The 17,245-nt window shown below is 53.0% G+C and overlaps 7 protein-coding genes across 7 annotated transcripts; 5 read left to right on the plus strand and 2 right to left on the minus strand.

The window, feature by feature from the left end:
* Positions 1 to 151: 151 nt before the first annotated feature.
* DL89DRAFT_264021 (uncharacterized protein) lies at positions 152 to 1,940 on the plus strand. Its single transcript, XM_040886070.1, has one exon. It carries the CDS (start codon positions 179 to 181, stop codon positions 1,793 to 1,795), a length of 1,617 nt encoding a protein of 538 aa, XP_040747241.1. The 5' UTR covers positions 152 to 178; the 3' UTR covers positions 1,796 to 1,940.
* A 61-nt stretch (positions 1,941 to 2,001) lies between these two features.
* Positions 2,002 to 4,144, minus strand: DL89DRAFT_231629 (P-loop containing nucleoside triphosphate hydrolase protein). Its single transcript, XM_040884916.1, has 2 exons — positions 3,195 to 4,144; positions 2,002 to 3,158 (listed from the first exon to the last, which is right to left on the minus strand). Exons 1-2 carry the CDS (start codon positions 4,070 to 4,072, stop codon positions 2,087 to 2,089), a joined length of 1,950 nt encoding a protein of 649 aa, XP_040747242.1. The 5' UTR covers positions 4,073 to 4,144; the 3' UTR covers positions 2,002 to 2,086.
* A 1,450-nt stretch (positions 4,145 to 5,594) lies between these two features.
* DL89DRAFT_242842 (N-myristoyl transferase) lies at positions 5,595 to 6,965 on the plus strand (the record flags this gene model as incomplete). The annotated part of the gene is made up of 2 exons (XM_040885018.1): positions 5,595 to 6,668; positions 6,723 to 6,965. 2 exons carry the CDS (start codon positions 5,595 to 5,597, stop codon positions 6,963 to 6,965), a joined length of 1,317 nt encoding a protein of 438 aa, XP_040747243.1.
* A 641-nt stretch (positions 6,966 to 7,606) lies between these two features.
* Positions 7,607 to 8,309, plus strand: DL89DRAFT_264023 (uncharacterized protein). Its single transcript, XM_040886071.1, has one exon. The coding sequence runs from the start codon at positions 7,635 to 7,637 to the stop codon at positions 8,145 to 8,147; it is 513 nt and encodes a 170-aa protein (XP_040747244.1). The 5' UTR covers positions 7,607 to 7,634; the 3' UTR covers positions 8,148 to 8,309.
* Positions 8,310 to 9,231: 922 nt separating this feature from the next.
* DL89DRAFT_253932 (uncharacterized protein) lies at positions 9,232 to 10,155 on the plus strand (the record flags this gene model as incomplete). Its single annotated transcript, XM_040885224.1, has 1 exon — positions 9,232 to 10,155. The coding sequence occupies one exon, from the start codon at positions 9,232 to 9,234 to the stop codon at positions 10,153 to 10,155; it is 924 nt and encodes a 307-aa protein (XP_040747245.1).
* Positions 10,156 to 12,040: 1,885 nt separating this feature from the next.
* DL89DRAFT_264024 (uncharacterized protein) lies at positions 12,041 to 14,387 on the minus strand. The gene is made up of 3 exons (XM_040886072.1): positions 13,977 to 14,387; positions 13,461 to 13,565; positions 12,041 to 13,356 (listed from the first exon to the last, which is right to left on the minus strand). The coding sequence occupies exons 1-3, from the start codon at positions 14,274 to 14,276 to the stop codon at positions 12,118 to 12,120; spliced, it is 1,644 nt and encodes a 547-aa protein (XP_040747246.1). The 5' UTR covers positions 14,277 to 14,387; the 3' UTR covers positions 12,041 to 12,117.
* Positions 14,388 to 15,580: 1,193 nt separating this feature from the next.
* On the plus strand, positions 15,581 to 17,149 carry DL89DRAFT_273645 (Pkinase-domain-containing protein; the record flags this gene model as incomplete). The annotated part of the gene is made up of 3 exons (XM_040889089.1): positions 15,581 to 15,602; positions 15,694 to 15,884; positions 16,202 to 17,149. 3 exons carry the CDS (start codon positions 15,581 to 15,583, stop codon positions 17,147 to 17,149), a joined length of 1,161 nt encoding a protein of 386 aa, XP_040747247.1.
* Between the last annotated feature and the right edge of the window lie 96 nt (positions 17,150 to 17,245).

Raw genomic sequence — 17,245 nt, forward strand, 5'->3', positions numbered from 1 at the left:
TTTAATTATCGCAGCTGATTCTCCAATCGTTGAATCGAGGGCATGCATGCTTGTTGGCTGCTGCAATAGCCTTGCTGGCAAAGTGTGGGCATGAAAATCACAACACTGAGGCGGCTGGACTTTATCCATGTGCACTTTAGTTCCGCTTTGGCTCTTCTACACTATATTTTTGTCGCTAATGAGGAAACACGCCCTTAAACTTGGCGACATTGCCGGTGGCATGGTACTTGAGCAAATCCTCGATCGCTTAATTCGGGATATTGAGCTCTATTCCGGCGCACCTTCGACCGACTACAATTTTAACTCTGTTTATAGCGACCACTTAACTGCCATTCAGTACGCCCTTGTCTCTCGCCAGTGGATGCAGTATTTGAGGCCATATTTTTTACGCATCATTTATATCGCTAGTCTCCCCTCCGAAGCACCGCAGACCATCAAATCGAGGATTCTACACAAATTCTCATCACAGATACCGCAGAAGCGCTGGAAGTCAAATATTAAGTCGGTTATCAGCATCGGCGGGACCCACTTTGTAAAACGGCTATACATATTCAACCACAATAACGATGCTACTCCTACGCTCAATGTTCTTTTACAGGGGAGCGGCTTTGGCAAAACAGCATGGACGAACCTCCGCGAAATCATACTACACAAAGATCTCGAGTTTCAAACAAATCTAGGAGAAAAAGAGCACATCGACTTGGTACATTCATATCTATCGACATTTGCACCATCCCTTAGCAGCATCTATTCAATCCCGCATCCAGTTTTCAACGCGCTTGACAACAGGCTTTCTAAACAAAGGCTACATCTTGATACACAGTCAGGCCGCCATTTGACTTCCACATATTTCCCACACTTGACCACCCTGAGTATTAACGATAAAATGGGTCTGAGCAGCCACCATCTGATCACATTTTTCGCACCAACGCTCAGAAATCTCCTGATAGGTATTCGCTTTGAATCATTGCTGAGCTGGCGGCAATTCATCGACAGCGATGCCAATACGATTGAGTTCGATGAGCTGAGAACGTTGGATGTCTCATTCATAATGAGACCAGGCCAGCCACTACCTTCTCCTCGCCTTTCAACCTTTTACGGGCAGCAAACGCTGCTATTCCCCAAACTTCATACACTAAAAACCCGCCATATATTTAACGCCCATGTTGACTTCAAGGATCTTTTCGCCAATGTCAAACTTGGTTTACTAGAGATTAACGAGTGGCCAATGAGTCTGCCATCCATTAACTCGATGCCCCTGGCAAATACGGACAAGGTGTCTATCGACCTTTCCTACCTATTCGAGGCAGGCAGTAGTAGCCTATGGATAGACACGCCTGCTCGGTTGTTTGGGTCCTACTCCAACGCTAGAACTGCTGAGCTCACCATTCCCCTGCTCCCAAGTGCTAAACTCGATTGGCCGAATCTCATACGCCTAGACCTCGCAGTTAGCATACTTGACTGGAATTCACTGGAGGTAATTCTCCCAGGGCTTTTACATCTAAGAGCTCTGACTGTTTCGAATGTGTTTAGACATAGGCTTGGAGGTGAGGCAATGTTGTTCAGGAGCGAGATCAAAAGCTATACACCCACATCAACATCCCCCATTAGCCCAGTCCTTGAGGAGTTCATGTATCAAGACTTCCTCAAAAAGCCTGACGCTAACGCTTCTTCATTTATCCAGCAGCTTATTCTACGATCGCCACGTCTCATGGTTGTTAGAGCACAGCGTAAATATCTCAGATCTGGTTTAAAGCTTTCCAAGAAGCAGGGTATCAAGTTTGAGCTTCTGTAGGCTCATCTTAAATCGCCTCTCGCGATTTATTCTACTCAGCATCCCGCGCACATCAGGGTGCACCTGGCAAAACAAGCGTTTTACTCGAACTTTCCCGCTGCATCTCCCCTTTAGTAGTACATGTCCTTACCAACATATACAGCAGGTGCTCGGTCAAAGAATATATGCCAGGCTTCGCTAACTACAAGTGCTTTCTGTTACGAGTGCTAGTATTGGTTGACAATTGTGGCGAGGGGTGTAAGAAACATTCCTGAGCTTCTATTGCCAGTTCGGAGGTTCAGAAGCGCCGCTTTATTCAAACAGCTCTTTCATCTGTGTTGGCTTACGCACAGCATTCGAGAACCCCTCAAAGAAGTGGAACCACATCTTTGATTTTCCTGCCTCATGCCTGCCGCCACTGGCACTGGCATTCGTGCCGGGAGTAGCTTCCTTTGGCCCTGTCTGCTTAGTCTTGCGCTTGACCAATCGTCCAAAGAAGTCCTTGATGAGCGGCTCACCATCCTCGTCCATTGGCACGTCCTTGCTCTTTGGCGCCTGAATGGCATTCGCCAGGGGGTCAGCGAACAGCTTGTCCAGATACTCGCGTTTCGCTGCTTCCTTGGCGCCACCCGATCCGCCCTTCTTCCCGTTCTGCATCTCCTCCTTTGCTGCTATGCGCGCCATGCGCATGCGCTCGAGTTCTTGGGCTACGAGCTGGCGTACTGGGTACCGCATGGGCAGGATGTTGCGTGCAGGTCGGCGATCGGCGAACGCAAACAGACGATCGATCGGCGGCTCCAGCTTATATACAAATTGGCCGTCGGTTTCCTTGCTCTGTACAAATGTCAGTTGCCAGGAGCTCATGACATCGAGTAGCCGCATCAGCCGGTCCTTCTCGCCACCCTTCAGTAGCTGCTTGTTGGCAGTCATCAGCGTCGGTGAGATGATGTGCAGCAGCGGGTCGAGTAGGGATGTTGCCACTGAGTTGATAGTACATGTAGCACGCGCGCGCACCGATGTGCAGCCAGCAGCAAGTGACTGGATAATAGATGTGGCGACTTGGCGTGCCTGGAATGCGGCGTACTCGGAATGCGGGTATTCGAATTCACCGCTTGCCAGACCCAATGCCGTACTGCACGTCCTATGTATGGCCAGTATCGGGTAATGCAGGTATCCGTATAAGGGCTCAGCAACCGACGGGTTCTTGCGACAGGCAGAGTCAACAAAGTCGTAGAACTCGAGCCAGTCTGTGCACAGAGAAGCAACCTTAGTATGTGTCAGATCACGGAAGTCCATGCGCAGATAGTTCTCAAAGCAGCCTTGCATGATGCGCTCGTTCTCGCCTGCCGATTGCACTGCCTCTAGCAGCATCTCACTGTACGATCTGTCGATGGCGCTGTCGTCCATGCGCCGGTTGGACGATTTCTGGGCTGGCTGAGCGCGCTGAAGGCTGGCAGCCGAGGGCCTAGTAAATATCATATCCCAGACGGCAAACAAAGACCGCTGGACGTCCTTGATGCCAATGTTGTTTCCCCTCAAATGGTCAGCACCCAGGGCAGACGAGTGCGCGCGGATCATCTGCAGCGAATTGAGGCACGCGCGAATATCGCCCTCGTTCTGCTTGGCCAGCGCCATCAACGACCAGGCGTCAGCAGCCATACCCTCGTTCTCGCACACCTCCTCGAGCCGCTTCGCCAATTGCACTGCGGTTGGGGCGTGTATCTGGTAGCACTGGGCGACCTGGCGCAGCGGCCGGAGCACAGGCGCATAGACGTTGTTGCAGATACAGATGATTGGGCGAAGCAGCGGCCCGAATTTGCCCTTGGCTGGTGGATGCTTCTTGGCCTTGGCCTTGTCGCCAGAGGACTCGTCGGCAGTGGCCAGGCTAACAAGCGTCGAAATAAAATCTCCTTGGCTGGACTGCGCCTGGGCAGCACCGTCAATCTCGTCAATGACCAGCAGCTGCGGTCTGGTGGACCCGTGGAGCCCGACTGCGTGGGTCTGCGTAACGCCCAGAATGCGGTCGCGCACCTTGCTGACAGTGCGGTCGTCGCTGGCATTGATTTCGATGGTAGCGTATCCCGCCTGCTTGGCAACTACGTGCGCCAGCGTCGTCTTTCCCAGACCCGGCGGGCCCGACAGAAGCAAAATGCGCTTGTCTGGCCGCTTCCACTTGTCTGTGCTCTTTGGCTTTGGCGGCAAGGCTCTGCCAAACCCATTTGTGTTGACATTGGTACGAGTGGTCAGGGCATTGTCGCGTCCGAACACACAGTAGTCCCACTCCTTGATCCACTGCATCACTGCGCGGTTGACGCGCTCGTCGCTGACGAGGTCCAAAAACGACTGGGCTCTATATTTGTCGACCCACAGCGTTGAGTCGGCAATGCTGGTGCGCTCGACATGCTCAGCAAGTTGGTCGACCGCCATCTCATCGTCAGGGTCGATTTCGCGCATGCGGCTGCGCAGCTCCTCTGCTTCGCGTTCGGAAATCTGCCTCGCTATTTCGGTGTCCAGATCGCACTCGATTTCCTTGACAACCCGGTTGGCGATGCTGGATGACATGCGATCCGAGTCGCGCAGAGACATGATGGAGTCCATTTGCTTGGCAATATCAATCTCAGAACGCATAGCAAAGTACAGGTTCGAGCCAGAGGATGTGCGCGATGTCATAAAGTCGCCAGACTCTGGCGGCAGTGAATATTTGGATGCAAACCGCGCTGTTGTCGGTTGCACACGGGTCGATAGACCAGCGACAGGTATGATGGGCTGGGCATTAGGCGGCTCCATAGCATCCTCCTCCATGCGCATGATCTTTTGGCGCCGGCTCTCCTCCGACTCGCGGCTGTCCATCTCCTGTCGGAGGGCAATGGCATCACGGTATCCTTTGGTTCTGTCAGCAGGTGTCAGCACTGAAACACCACCGTGCTGGAATCCTTCTATGGACGTACTGTTTTCCCTAGCGCCAGGCATTGCCTGCTTCAAAATGTCAGTGATTTCCTTTGCCTGCCTCTCCGCTGACCGGCGAATGTCTGCCATACGGCTTGCAGCATCGCCTGTTGGATGCTCCGGCATCGCATCGCCATGGCGCCTCCGCTTGCCTCTCGATTCATTCCACCCGGGCGCAGGCTGTAGATCCACGTCTACTCTGGAGTCATCCGGCATGTTGAAGGGCTGCAGCTCGGCTTGGCCGGTCTCCTGGTTGCGCACAACGCGGGCGTCAGAAAATATAGAGAACTGCGAGAACCCGGCACCCATGTCATCCTGCTCATCGTCAGAGTCCTCAGCACCCGCCATCAGCTCGAGCTGGTCGCTAGGCTCGTCGTCGAGTGTATCGGGGTACTGCATTGCCTGGGCAACCGAGTTGAGGGCAGTTTGGGCGGGGGTACTGGGCGCATCAGCGCTGCCCAGCAGCGTCGAGTCAGATAGCATCGAACTGCCCAAGAAGCTCGACTGCAGGGCCTTTTCAAAGTCGTTTGATTCTGTAGGCATTTCGAATTAGGAGAGCATAAAACTGGGCCAGGAATAGCGAAAGCAGGCAGGACGAGTGCCAAATATTTTTCGCCTCGGCGCGTCTGGCGCGTCCAAATCGCGCAGAGTTTATGCGGCTCGTAGTGCTTCGGCTGGGTTTGAGCCGAGCTGCCAGACCATTCAGCGCCCAAGACTACCAAAGTTCCACGTTTCGTGAGCTTCTCTCAGGCCATCACCTTGCCTTTCTTAAATTTACATTTTGCGCCTGCTCCAATCTCGGTTCAGCAAGAGCTTATCACCCATGGCAGACAAGGATCCCTCTGACGCGCTTCCGATCGACAACAAGAAGCTGATGCAGCTTCTGCAGCAGCTAGGCGCGCAATCGCTGGTTGATGCGCCGACCAGCAAGCTGAGGCGCGAGGAGGAGGAGGAGAAGAACACCAAGCACGAGTTCTGGGAGACACAGCCGGTGCCCAAGTCGACCGATGAGGTCAAGGAAGACGGGCCGCTGCACCCGCCGCTGAAGCCCGAGCAGATCCCCAAGGATCCATACCCGCTGCCGCCGTCCCTGTCGTGGTGCCTGGTGGACATTGAGGTTGAGGAGCAGATGCAGGAGATGCACGATCTGCTGATGGACCACTACGTCGAGGACGTGGACTCGAAGTTCCGGTTCAACTACTCGACCGAGTTCCTGCGCTGGGCGCTGCTGCCGCCCAATGTGCGCAAGGACTGGCACATTGGCGTGCGCGATGCGGCGACTGGCGCGCTTGTCGCGTTCATCAGCGGCATTCCAGTTGAGGTGATGGTGCGCGATAAGACGATCACCATGGCCGAGATCAACTTCCTCTGCGTGCACAAGGGCCTGCGCAGCCAGCGCCTGGCGCCGCTGCTGATCAAGGAGGTTACCCGCCATGTGCACCAGGTCGGCATTTTCCAGGCCGTCTACACGGCAGGGCGGCAGCTGCCCAAGCCGGTGTCTACATGCCGGTACTTCCACCGGTCCCTGAATCCGCGCAAGCTGATGGACGCCGGGTTCTCCAAGAAGGTGTCTGGCCCCGATCTCGTCAAGCTTATGTCGATGCTGCGCCTGCCGCCGCAGACGAGCACGCCTGGGCTGCGGCCGATGCGCAAGGGTGATGTCTCGCAGGTGCGCAAGCTGCTGAACCGCTACCTGAAGAACCGGTGCGAGGTGCTGCCAATCTTCAAGACCGATGCCGAGGTTGCTCACTGGTTCCTGCCGCGCGAAGACGTGATGTGGACGTATGTGGTCGACGACGCCGAGCATCCAGGCAAGCTTTCGGACTTTTTCTCGTTCTACTCGCTGCCGAGCTCGGTCCTGAAGTCTAACAAGCAGGGCTCGACCACCGTGCGCGGCACGATCAAGCCCGTGTATCTGTTCTACTACGGAACCAAGACCGACTACGAGGTGAAGCTGACCGATGAGGAGAAGGCTGCGTGCACGGGCCAGAAGCAGCAGAAGGCGCTGGCCAAGCAGAAGCAGAACGAGCTGATCAAGGGGCGGCTGGTTGAGCTTATGCAGGATATGCTGGTGCTGGCCAAGGCTGCTGGGTTCGACGTCGTCAACTGCCTGCACATGATGGACAACCGCGAGTTTTTGGAGGAGCTGGGCTTTGGCCCTGGTGACGGGTTCCTGCGCTACTACTTCTACAACTGGCTGGCCCGTCCCTTTGAGCCGAGCAAGATCGGCCTGGTCATGCTCTAAGCGTCTGTTCGAGACATCAACGAGACTAGTGCTATTTTTACTGCTTGCTTTGAACAAGACAGAGGCTGATTTTTCTATCTTGCATCTTTTTTCCCTCTCTTCACTTGCGATTTCGTAGCATCCTCCATCACCGCATTCCCGTTCAATTTCACCACGCCCTGTTCTTCGCATTTGCCGACATATGGAGTTTAACCGCATAAGGTGAGGACTAGGGCCGGCAGCGGGCGTTTGGGCTACGAGGCAGCAAACAAGAAACTACTGCTAAAAACACTCCCTTGGCAACCTAGCTCTATCCCGTTCAGCGGCCTGTCGCGCCAGGAGATTCTGCACGGTGCAGCGAACCGCCTGATGTACTCGCAGTTCTACACAGCGTACTACATCGCCATGTTCCTGCTTGGTCTAACGACCATGGTCACAGTAAGTCTACGCGCGCACCGCGACTCTTCAGCGACACCAGCAGCTGCATCGTTCCTAATACCCCTTTCTTCCTTGGCTCTAGGCGTTCGTCGAGAAATGGTAAGTTGTCAGAGACGGAGAACAAACTGCCTTTAAAGGTCCGCCAGACTGATGCTAGCTATTGTACTGTGTAGCCCGTCGCTGTTTTTCATTGTCATCGAGTCGGTCCTCTGCATCTGCATGATCCTTGAGATTATAACCCGCGGCATCGCCATGGGCAAGCAGTTCCTCAAGTCCTGGTGGAACTACTTTGACATAGTCCTTGTCCTTTTCTGCTCGATTACGCTTATTTTCCTGTCGCGCGGCTGCTCAGCGTCCTCTAACTCTGAGGAGCTCATCAATACTATCCTCCTGGTGATCCGCAATGCTGCACAGGTATTCCGGCTACTGGCAACGCTGCGCAAGAACCGGCGGCAGCTGGATGCACGCGACATGAATGTTGACTTCAACAGCAACCGGGGATCTGACTTTTTGGACGTCATTGGGGATATCGACGGGATCGTCGATACTACCGATGGGTACCGGGTTCCTGGGGTGCCGCGGACAGATGGCATGGGCGACGAGTTTAGGCTGTCGATTGATTCCCTGGATGATGGATATGAAATGAGAACGCCAGAGAATCAGGGCCTGGATAGGCTGAGGAGGTCTACCAGTCGGTCGTCGGCGACATCGGTTTCTAATGTTGATAAGTTGACGGGCCGGAAAAGGAGTCCAGGAGTAGTGTAGCACGCTTAATAGAAGCTATTTGAACCTTTTTTTTTTGGAGCTGAATGTAGTTCATTTGCGATATACGATGTCCAGCTCTGTTTTGGGGTGCATTTGAAGCGGCCGAGAAAGTTATCACACTTTCACGGTATACTCAATGGCGAAGCTGCTGCCTAGGCACACTTCTCTTGCCATCCTCTGCATCCGAATCAATATTGTAGGGGGAGGCAGCTGAAGAACAGGGCACATGCACTCTATCTGCTAGTCCAGTTTGCACATCACATACCCTAGTCGATACTGCCCATCTTTCCGAATAGCGCTTAAAGCCTATTTATGTGCCTTCAACTGGAGAGAACCCCTTGTGACACTAGTTCCCGCAAGAATCTAACTCGGAGAAACCTACCCCGAGGTTTCATACCTGAGTGAACCATAGATCTGTCCCGGGTCAATAGTGATCTGAATACCCAAGAGTAAATCTGGGAGCGGGTGGATGTCATATACTTGCAGGTAATAACGTGGTATATATAGTCACATCCATAGTGCCGCCAGAACTTGCTGTTCCATGAGATAAAACTTCATCAATATAGCCAAGTACCATACTGGAAAGTAGTCTCATGGGTGCACTCACCGCTAGCAAAGAACTATCCGGGTTCTCTTTCCTTGTCAATACCTGATCATGTTGAATGATGGATGTCTCGAGATTAGAGGTGATTACTCGGCGGTTTGGATGTGGCAACTCTTTGCGGAGGTTGTCAAAGCATAAAAAGCGAATGTATGCACTTTGTGCATTTGTCAATGTCATGCGCCCAAAGGGTTGTCAATTTTCTGCAAAGCTGCCCAGGGAAACAGCGAACTTCATCATCATCAGAGCAGTGCAAGAGAGTCTGGGAGTACGGTTGTGTTTAGGTTCAAACGAACCATAAAATTCACCAAAAACAGCCCACGGACAACAGTCTATGTTTCTGAAATGTCTGTGAACAAAAGTGAGCATATTTCTGCCACCAGTGCAAGCTCCTGCACCCATGCCACATGCTCAAAGCACATCTGACGTATGCGCTGGAAAACCTGTTCGGATCTCCTTTCTATGATTATCAACTGGGGACACATGTGTCTACATTGCTGGGCACTGCAACTAGCGTCCACACATCTACATTCCTACCCTGCTACTCTGAAAAGCCACATGAAAATAGGATATGTCATGTGGATATGCAGATACCATGTTAGCGCATCTGGCAACCACACTTGGCCAACCGCTGAGAGCCGTCGAGCGCATCCGACCTCTTGGAAATGGGGTTTTACCGCTGGAATGAAGCTGGGTATAGGTCCACGGTATTTCGAAGCTGACTGTACAGCGGCGTTAATTTTGGAGCTGTTTCCTGATGCCAATGACTTGAGCTATAGGCTGTCCAAGGTTGAAAACTCTCATGGTGATAATGTCGCCACAATCCTACCCGACACCTCACCGCTGTATGAGGTCCTAACGCAGAAGTACCTACACCAGCTTATGTATGTCCAGTCAGCTGTGCCTTTCCCCGACGGAGCAACCAGCTTTTCAGCAAACCTGACAAAGTTGGTTTTGGACGCAATATACATCACATCGCTCAGAGCTTTCCCGGTGATTCCCACAAAGAAGCTAGTCGTTGTTCGGATTTTTCGCATCTTTGGGATGGCTCCGTTCTGGCTTTTTCGACATGCAAGTGGTGTGGTTGATCTGTCTAGCTTGGAAGAGTTGTCTCTCGACTTCATACCTACTGGTATGGAGCGAGTGCCGTTTCCTGGTGCAGTTTGCTCCATTCGTTTTGGGTCTCTGGGGATGTTGAAAGTTTGTGGTTCAGCTGGCACCTACAGCTGGCTCTACCCAGCACTTGAAAGCAATCCAATCAATGGGCTGCATATATCCGAGGACCCGGGCCATTTTATTGCGGGAGGCATGGGCATTATCAGCACGGCAGCATCGTTGACAATCGTACATCCAACCGGGACTCCACACACCAAGATATTCTGTGAGCCAACCCGTGTACCTCTTTGAACAATCGTCAATCCTCCAGGAGGTATCTGTTGGAGGCATCTACTGAGCACTACCCGAGCGCATCAACTGGAAACAGCTACGCAAACTCATCATGATGGCTAGCATCGCTGATAAGCTGGGCTTGGCCAAACTGATCTTTCAGCTGCCCTTGCTGGAAATTCTGCGTATTCATTGCTATTCAACGGACCGCAGGGATGTTGAACAGACTCTCTTCCCTGACCAAGCCCTTGTCATTGATAGGATCCATGCTGAGCTGAAACTTGACGATGTGGAGTCCATTAGCAACACCTTTCTGGAACTTCAACCTCAGGCGCTGTGGAGACATGTCAGAGAAGTTCCAACCCTCAACGTTGTAGCAGCACACCAAATGACGTGCTACGGCCAAGGCAGCTCACATATTTGTTGATCTTAGTAAGTGCTGTGTGTCCCGACATGCCCTAATGGCAGTGACAGTTGGATTGTATGCATGCAGGCTGGAATGAACAATGGTGAATGTCCCGAACTTGACCAAGATGATAATTCACAATGCTCCCTTCGCCTCTGCTGCAGTCGCAATCCGATGAATAGGAAAGCCTGGCCGCCGCCACCGGGTCACCTTTGGTGTCTGTAGAGAAAAAGTCGGTCATGATGACTCCGTCTTCAGGTGAAACTGACAAGGTCTTATCAGTACTGCATGTATAGACAATACTATGCGGACTGCTTACGCCTAGAAATCAACAGGTCTGGCTGAGAGACAATAGAACAGAAGAAAGTGTTGGCATTAGAGTGCGGAGTCTTAGGAGTTGTGTCTTCTGAGGTTGTGGCAATATAAAAACAAGCAAACCTCAGCGAAATTGGTGCAGTTCAGCACCAGTTCTTTCCACTATCTTTTTCGCCCCGTTAACAGTACTTCCAACTCTTCTATATAATATACTTTGGCTATGCTCACTTCTCATACAAACCTGATGAAACTACACGGCAACGAAAACGTAGAATGGTACCATTCAACAACGAAGCCAGAGATAGGCCCATCTGGTAAAGATATGAATAGAGATAACTGGTTAGAGCTAATTCGTGGTCCTAAGTGAGCCTCACAATCGACCGAGCTCAATCGACCATCGGACCGTCCCACATATCACCACATGCTCGTATGCTAATGAACATATCTTTTCACCGTTATCCAGCCTCGTCGGTCTCAATAATATTGTTCTAGCTCGCTATTGTCCTCATGATATCATATTATTTAGCGACATGGGTACAGCTGGAGGTACCAAATACGATGATAGCCGTATAGGCAAGGCACGCTGTTCTCACATTGACTCACTAGACTGTACTCTTGGAAAGCTACAAGTAAAATACCGAAATCACACCGATCCAAGCTTACCACAGGTTAATATTTTATACTAGTTTACCAGTCTGGTAGCTTAGCAGCAGCCGAGGGTTGTCAATTCTGTAAATGTGTATTATTCATGTCTGTCAGTAAGCTTTTTCTTTGCTTAAATATTCTGCGATAACAACAATAGAATGAAGGTTATATTGTGTAGTCTCCGGGGTGTACTAAGTAGTTGCTCAGCTCACAGTTCGTCAGATAAAGGCAAATGTTCAAGAAAATACATCCATGGCCGTTCAAAACTAGTGCTGACTTGGGAGCTACTGACAGCTGGTATTGTGTTGTGCTGGGCATATATCCCGCAAAAAGGATTGGTTTTCTCTCAAGGCACAATATTGTTTCAAAGTGCGTGTTTAGCCATGGCAAATAATATTAACAGCAGCGGCTATTTACTTGAACTCACAGAGGATATACCTTATTATCAATGAAACACTTGCCGGAGCATATTTTAGCATATATCCTGTTCAGCCTAGTGCATGCAAGTACCCGTGTTAATAAGCAATACATTTAGTGTGCGTTGAATATGGTAAAATCGAGTGTGAATTTGATGCAATGGTATCTGCCACTTCCGGAAATCACAATTGAATAGCTTATTATATGCAATATACGAGAACGTCGCCAGCACGTCGCGAGTCCCCGCTGAAATGCGTGTTGAAGAACCGTGCGCATTCGCTGTAGCCAGATTCTGTCAAGTACGTGTGAATCCGCGGCAGCATGACGTCATAGAACACAAGATGGCTGGGTTTTGGGCGTGCGCTACCTGGAGCCGGGTGCAAATTGCCGAGATGGAGCGATTCCGTCTTCAAATCCTCAGGATCCACCAAGACTCGCTGCAGGAACTGCGCTGGATCCTGTTCAAAGTCGTCAGCCTCACAGTAGTGCGAGCCCAAGTGGGCGCGCTTAAGCGGCGGCTCGCACGAGAGGAACCACATAGGGGTATTTTTGTGCAAGTGGCTGTAAAATGGCGTCGAGTGGCATGGCATAATGAAGCCAATGCTGGCAGCATCGGCATTTCGCAAATACGCCATGACATCGACTACGCCACGCTGGTGCACTAAATTCAAGTACAGCATTGCTGGTAGATTCGTCGCTACCAAGAACACAACCAGTTGGTTTACTGTCAGCCTCGGCAGTCTACTAGTCTTTGGCGATGGGGCGATTCCGGAAAGCGTCTGCAAGGATACGGCGGCGTACATGAATCCGATGGGCAGGAGCGGGTAAAGGAACCGATACTCCATATGCCCAACCAGCGAAAATGCGAATGATGCCATGATCGCAACCAAAGCGGGCTCCATCGAAGCGGTCTGCGTTTGGTGTGCAACCCACACGCCATGAATGATGAGCGGCAGCATCGACGTGAACATTGTTGGGAAGCTGACCACCAGATGGTAGAACGGCGAGGAGTTGCCAAACCAGGTCGCCAGGTCTTCTTGCACGTTGAATCTGTAGAAACTGTACGGTGGGAACACCCATTTGCCGTATCCCATCCGGTCAATTCCCACCATCGCGATTATTGCTACGACACCGATGATAGCGCTAGTTTGTACTATGTGCAGTGTGCGTCTAATGCGGTTTTGGCGCGGTTGGCGAACTAGCAAAACGACGCCAGCACATAGCCACAGGGCTCCGCTGGTCGGCCGCACAATGCAGCTGAGCGCGGCAAATGCCAAGGCAAGCCGCAGGGACGGTGCATGAGTCACGCGAGGGCTACGTGAGGCGGCGTGCCATGGCCAGTATACAAAGGCTGCTGCAGTCAATGCCGTTTCGGCTGAATTGGCCAAGGGCCGCACAACTCCGCTGCCCATCGTCCACGAAATGACCGAGCACGCGAGCTACGCAGTTTCAGCATGTATAGTGGTCCAAAAATAAGTATGTGTCAAATGGGGAATCAACATGCATGTGCTTTATTTGCACTGGTCACGTAATGGGTACTTACCGCCCATGTGCCCACCCGGGAGCCGCCCAGGCGCTTGGCAAAATGATATGTCGAGAAATCAGCTGCGGCTGCAATAATCGCGACCAGGATATACGGCGCCGTGAGCTACATATGGAGAGCGTAGACATCGTGGATTGCTTTAACGAAAAGGCCGTGTCCGCTATGCACATGCAATGCAATGCACTGCATATGTGCTTGGGGTCGTTGGCTGTCCCGCTGGGCCCGCATGACATGCAATTAAGGCAGAAAGGGGCCAGAGGAGGGATCTCCATTGATCTCAAGGCCATCTGGAGAATGGCATGCAAATGTCGAGCAGACGTCATGCGCTTTTTGGGGGAGAAAAAGCGACTTGCGCTGCCAGCGGAATGATCTCTCCTTTATAGCTGAGGCAGGCGCTCACCGCATAACCTCCGGTGATGGCGTTCTAATAGGCCAGAGGTCACTGTGGGGAGGATATCTCAGCAGACAAGACGTCATATGCCCTCGAGCACTCTCCTCGCCGATTGTCGCACTTACAATGAGCCTTGTACCGTCGAGATGCAGGAGCTCCAGTATCTTGTACACGACGGCAAACATCATCGGGTGCGCATACCCACGCAGAGTGTAGTGCCATTCCCATGTGACGAAGCCGTAGCCGAACACGCTGCGATGGGCGACCTCAAGTGATTGCCACGTTTCGTCCGGGTGGATGTACGTTTGCACCAGGCTGACGTTGAGCAGGCGGAATGCCAGCAGTGCGGCGAACAGCCGCGGGCTGGTTAGCCAGGCGGGCAGTGCGCAGCGGGGGCGTGGTGGCGGACTGCCGTCGCGTGCCATCCTTTTTCGTATATGAATTTCCTGCTCGGATATGTGCAAATATTAATTCCGCCCAGAGTGAGAGGCGGGCAGTGCAGGCGGGAGATGCAAGGCAGACCGGAAGAAAGGCAGGGGGATATACAGTGCTGGCAGGCTCTGCTGGCCCACGGCAGGGGGCGCCCAGCTATGGCGATTGAGCAGTTCCTTGAATGATTGTGGATCCCCCATCCGCTTGCTGGCCCAAGCCCGAATGATGGGTGGCCCGCAGACGGAGCTTGCGTGGTTTTATTTTGTTGAGTGCTGTCCCCGTGACCCGTCTTTCTGTTGGGGAAATCGGCAGCTTGTGTGTTTTGGCGGGCGAGAGGTCATGTAGAGCGGCGACAGGCAGACAGACAGGCAGGTGTGGTCGCGCACATATAAAGTGCAGTCCGTCTGGCCCTTTTTGCCGGCAGGCCCACAAGGCTTCTCTCCTTCCTCTCCTCCACCATTTCCATTATTCCACACAACTCGAGTTAGCTCTTGCAGCCTGCTGACGCAGTAACACACAAAGGTTTGTATTTTTCTCTCGCCTTGCTGCTTGCCAGAGAGTGCTTACGTCGGCATCGAGGATACGCCTGCCCGCCTGCTCTCGACAAAGCGCCCGCAGTTCATTTCGCCCCCGAGCCATTGCTACCGCGCCCGCAGCGAGCAGCCTCCTCGGGCAGGCGTGCCTGCAATGGATGCCGTCGGCTCTGTGGACACGTGATGCGCGCTTTGCCGAGGGCGAGCAGGGGTCAGCCCAAGCCTTTTCCGTGCACCTCCAAGCTGGGAGTAGGGGAGTGCAGCCCCGCTGGGCAAATCGACGCGTAGCAGGAGACGCGCGGGTCCTGCAAAAACTGCTTTTTGTTTGCCTGCGACTCCGCTGCGGGGAGGGTTCTCGTCGCCTCAGCCGTGGGCTGCTTGGGGAGAGGAGCAGGTTCTAGGCTGAGCGGGACTGAGACGGTGCCCGAGGAGTGGACGGCGACTGCCTGTTGCAGTCTATGCTGTGGGTACCATGCGCTGGTATCTCATCAGCGCGGCCAGCTCACCATCGGGCCCTGGTTTGTGCCTCCCCATCGATTTCCTGTCCTTGTGCTTATTCAACGCATTTTTTGCAGCTAACACCCTCTTTCTCTCCTGTCTGACCTTAGGCTCTATATTATTATTCGCTCTACTTTATAACCCACACCTCGTTTCTCCTACTCGTTTTCTACTCTTTTTGCGCGCTCCACACACTTTTATCTTTTCCTCAAGAACAGCTTTCTTTTTCGCACTCGTACTTTCTCGTAATTGCTCGTTACCCCACTATGAACGGATTGAAGATGCTCGGTACGTGTTTTTTATTGCTAGGATTCAAATCTCCCCTGTGCTGGTTTGTAATCGCGCACAGCTGAACCGCCCACCACTCCTCAATTTGTAGGCGATTTGGACCCCCGTAAAGTCAACAGAGGCATGGCCCACGACGCCAGGACCGGCGAGGAAACCGAGATCGTGTACACGAATTGCAAAGTTGTCGGCAACGGCTCCTTTGGCGTTGTTTTCCAGGCCGAGCTGGTCCCCAGTGGCGAGCAGGTCGCCATTAAGAAGGTCCTGCAGGACAAGCGCTTCAAGGCAAGTATTTCATTAGATGACGTCTGACGCGTCCAGACATGCTCTGAGTTTCAAAGCGGCTGCGCCCGTTATAATAACTGCCACGAAGACGGTCTCGGTGTCAATCCTTGTGTTTGGGGGGTTCTCTCCTTTGGCATTCGTCGTCCTGCTCCTCGTCTTCCCCAAAAAAGCGCACAACAACCGCTCTGCTGTCACCGGCGTCGCTGCTGTCGGCCTTGTGTGCGTGCTGGCTTTGTATTCGCCCTTCAGTGACTGGGCAGATGACCACTAATTGCAAAAACCCACGCGATTACTAATCCTGCACCTGATCTCCATAGAACCGCGAGCTCGCTGTCATGAGGAGCGTCTTCCACCGCAACGTCGTTGGGCTGAGGTACTTTTTCTACTCGCAGGGCGACAAGGACGACATCTATCTGAATCTTGTGCTCGAGTACGTGCCCGAAACAATCTACCGCGTGACGCGGCAATACGCCAAGGCGAAGCAGTTTGTGCCGATGCTGTACGTGAAGCTGTTCATGTACCAGCTGTTCCGGTCGCTCAACTACATCCACTCCCTGGGCATCTGCCACCGCGACATCAAACCGCAGAACCTGCTTGTCAACTCGACGACGGGCGTGCTGAAGCTGTGCGATTTCGGCAGCGCAAAGACGCTGATTGCCGGCGAGCCGAACGTGTCGTACATTTGCTCGCGCTACTACCGCGCGCCCGAGCTCATCTTTGGCGCGACAAATTACACAGGGCGGATCGACATCTGGTCTGCAGGGTGTGTGATGGCAGAGCTGATGCTCGGCCAGCCGCTGTTCCCGGGCGAGTCGGGCATTGACCAGCTGGTGGAGATCATCAAGGTGCTGGGCACGCCGACCAAGGAGCAGATCCGCACAATGAACCCGAACTACATGGACCACCGCTTCCCGCAGATCAAGCCGCATCCGTTCTCGCGCATCTTCCGCAACCGCGCGTCGCCCGAGGCGATCGATCTGATCACAAAGCTGCTCGACTACACGCCGACAAAGCGCCTGAGCTCGATCCAGGCCATGACCCACCCGTTCTTTGACGAGCTGCGCGACCCGAACACCAGGCTGCACAACGGCCAGCCGCTGCCAGAGCTGTTTGACTTTACGGCGGACGAGCTGTCGGTGGACCCGGGCCTGATCCCACAGCTGGTACCGGCCCACCGGGTCGCCGACATCGAGGCCAGCGGCATCGATCTGCACAACTTTGTCCCCAAGCCCATGCCCAACCCGCTCCCCCTTGCGCTCCAGTAAAACAAGAAGCTCAGCCCTCCCCCTCGAAGAAAATATGAATTGAGAACCTCTTATATGAAAGCCACACACGCATTTCCTCATATTACGCAACTCTAC

The sequence above is a fragment of the Linderina pennispora genome (assembly GCF_002104995.1).
Source record: "Linderina pennispora strain ATCC 12442 chromosome Unknown DL89scaffold_1, whole genome shotgun sequence".
In the NCBI taxonomy this organism is placed as follows: domain Eukaryota; kingdom Fungi; phylum Kickxellomycota; class Kickxellomycetes; order Kickxellales; family Kickxellaceae; genus Linderina; species Linderina pennispora.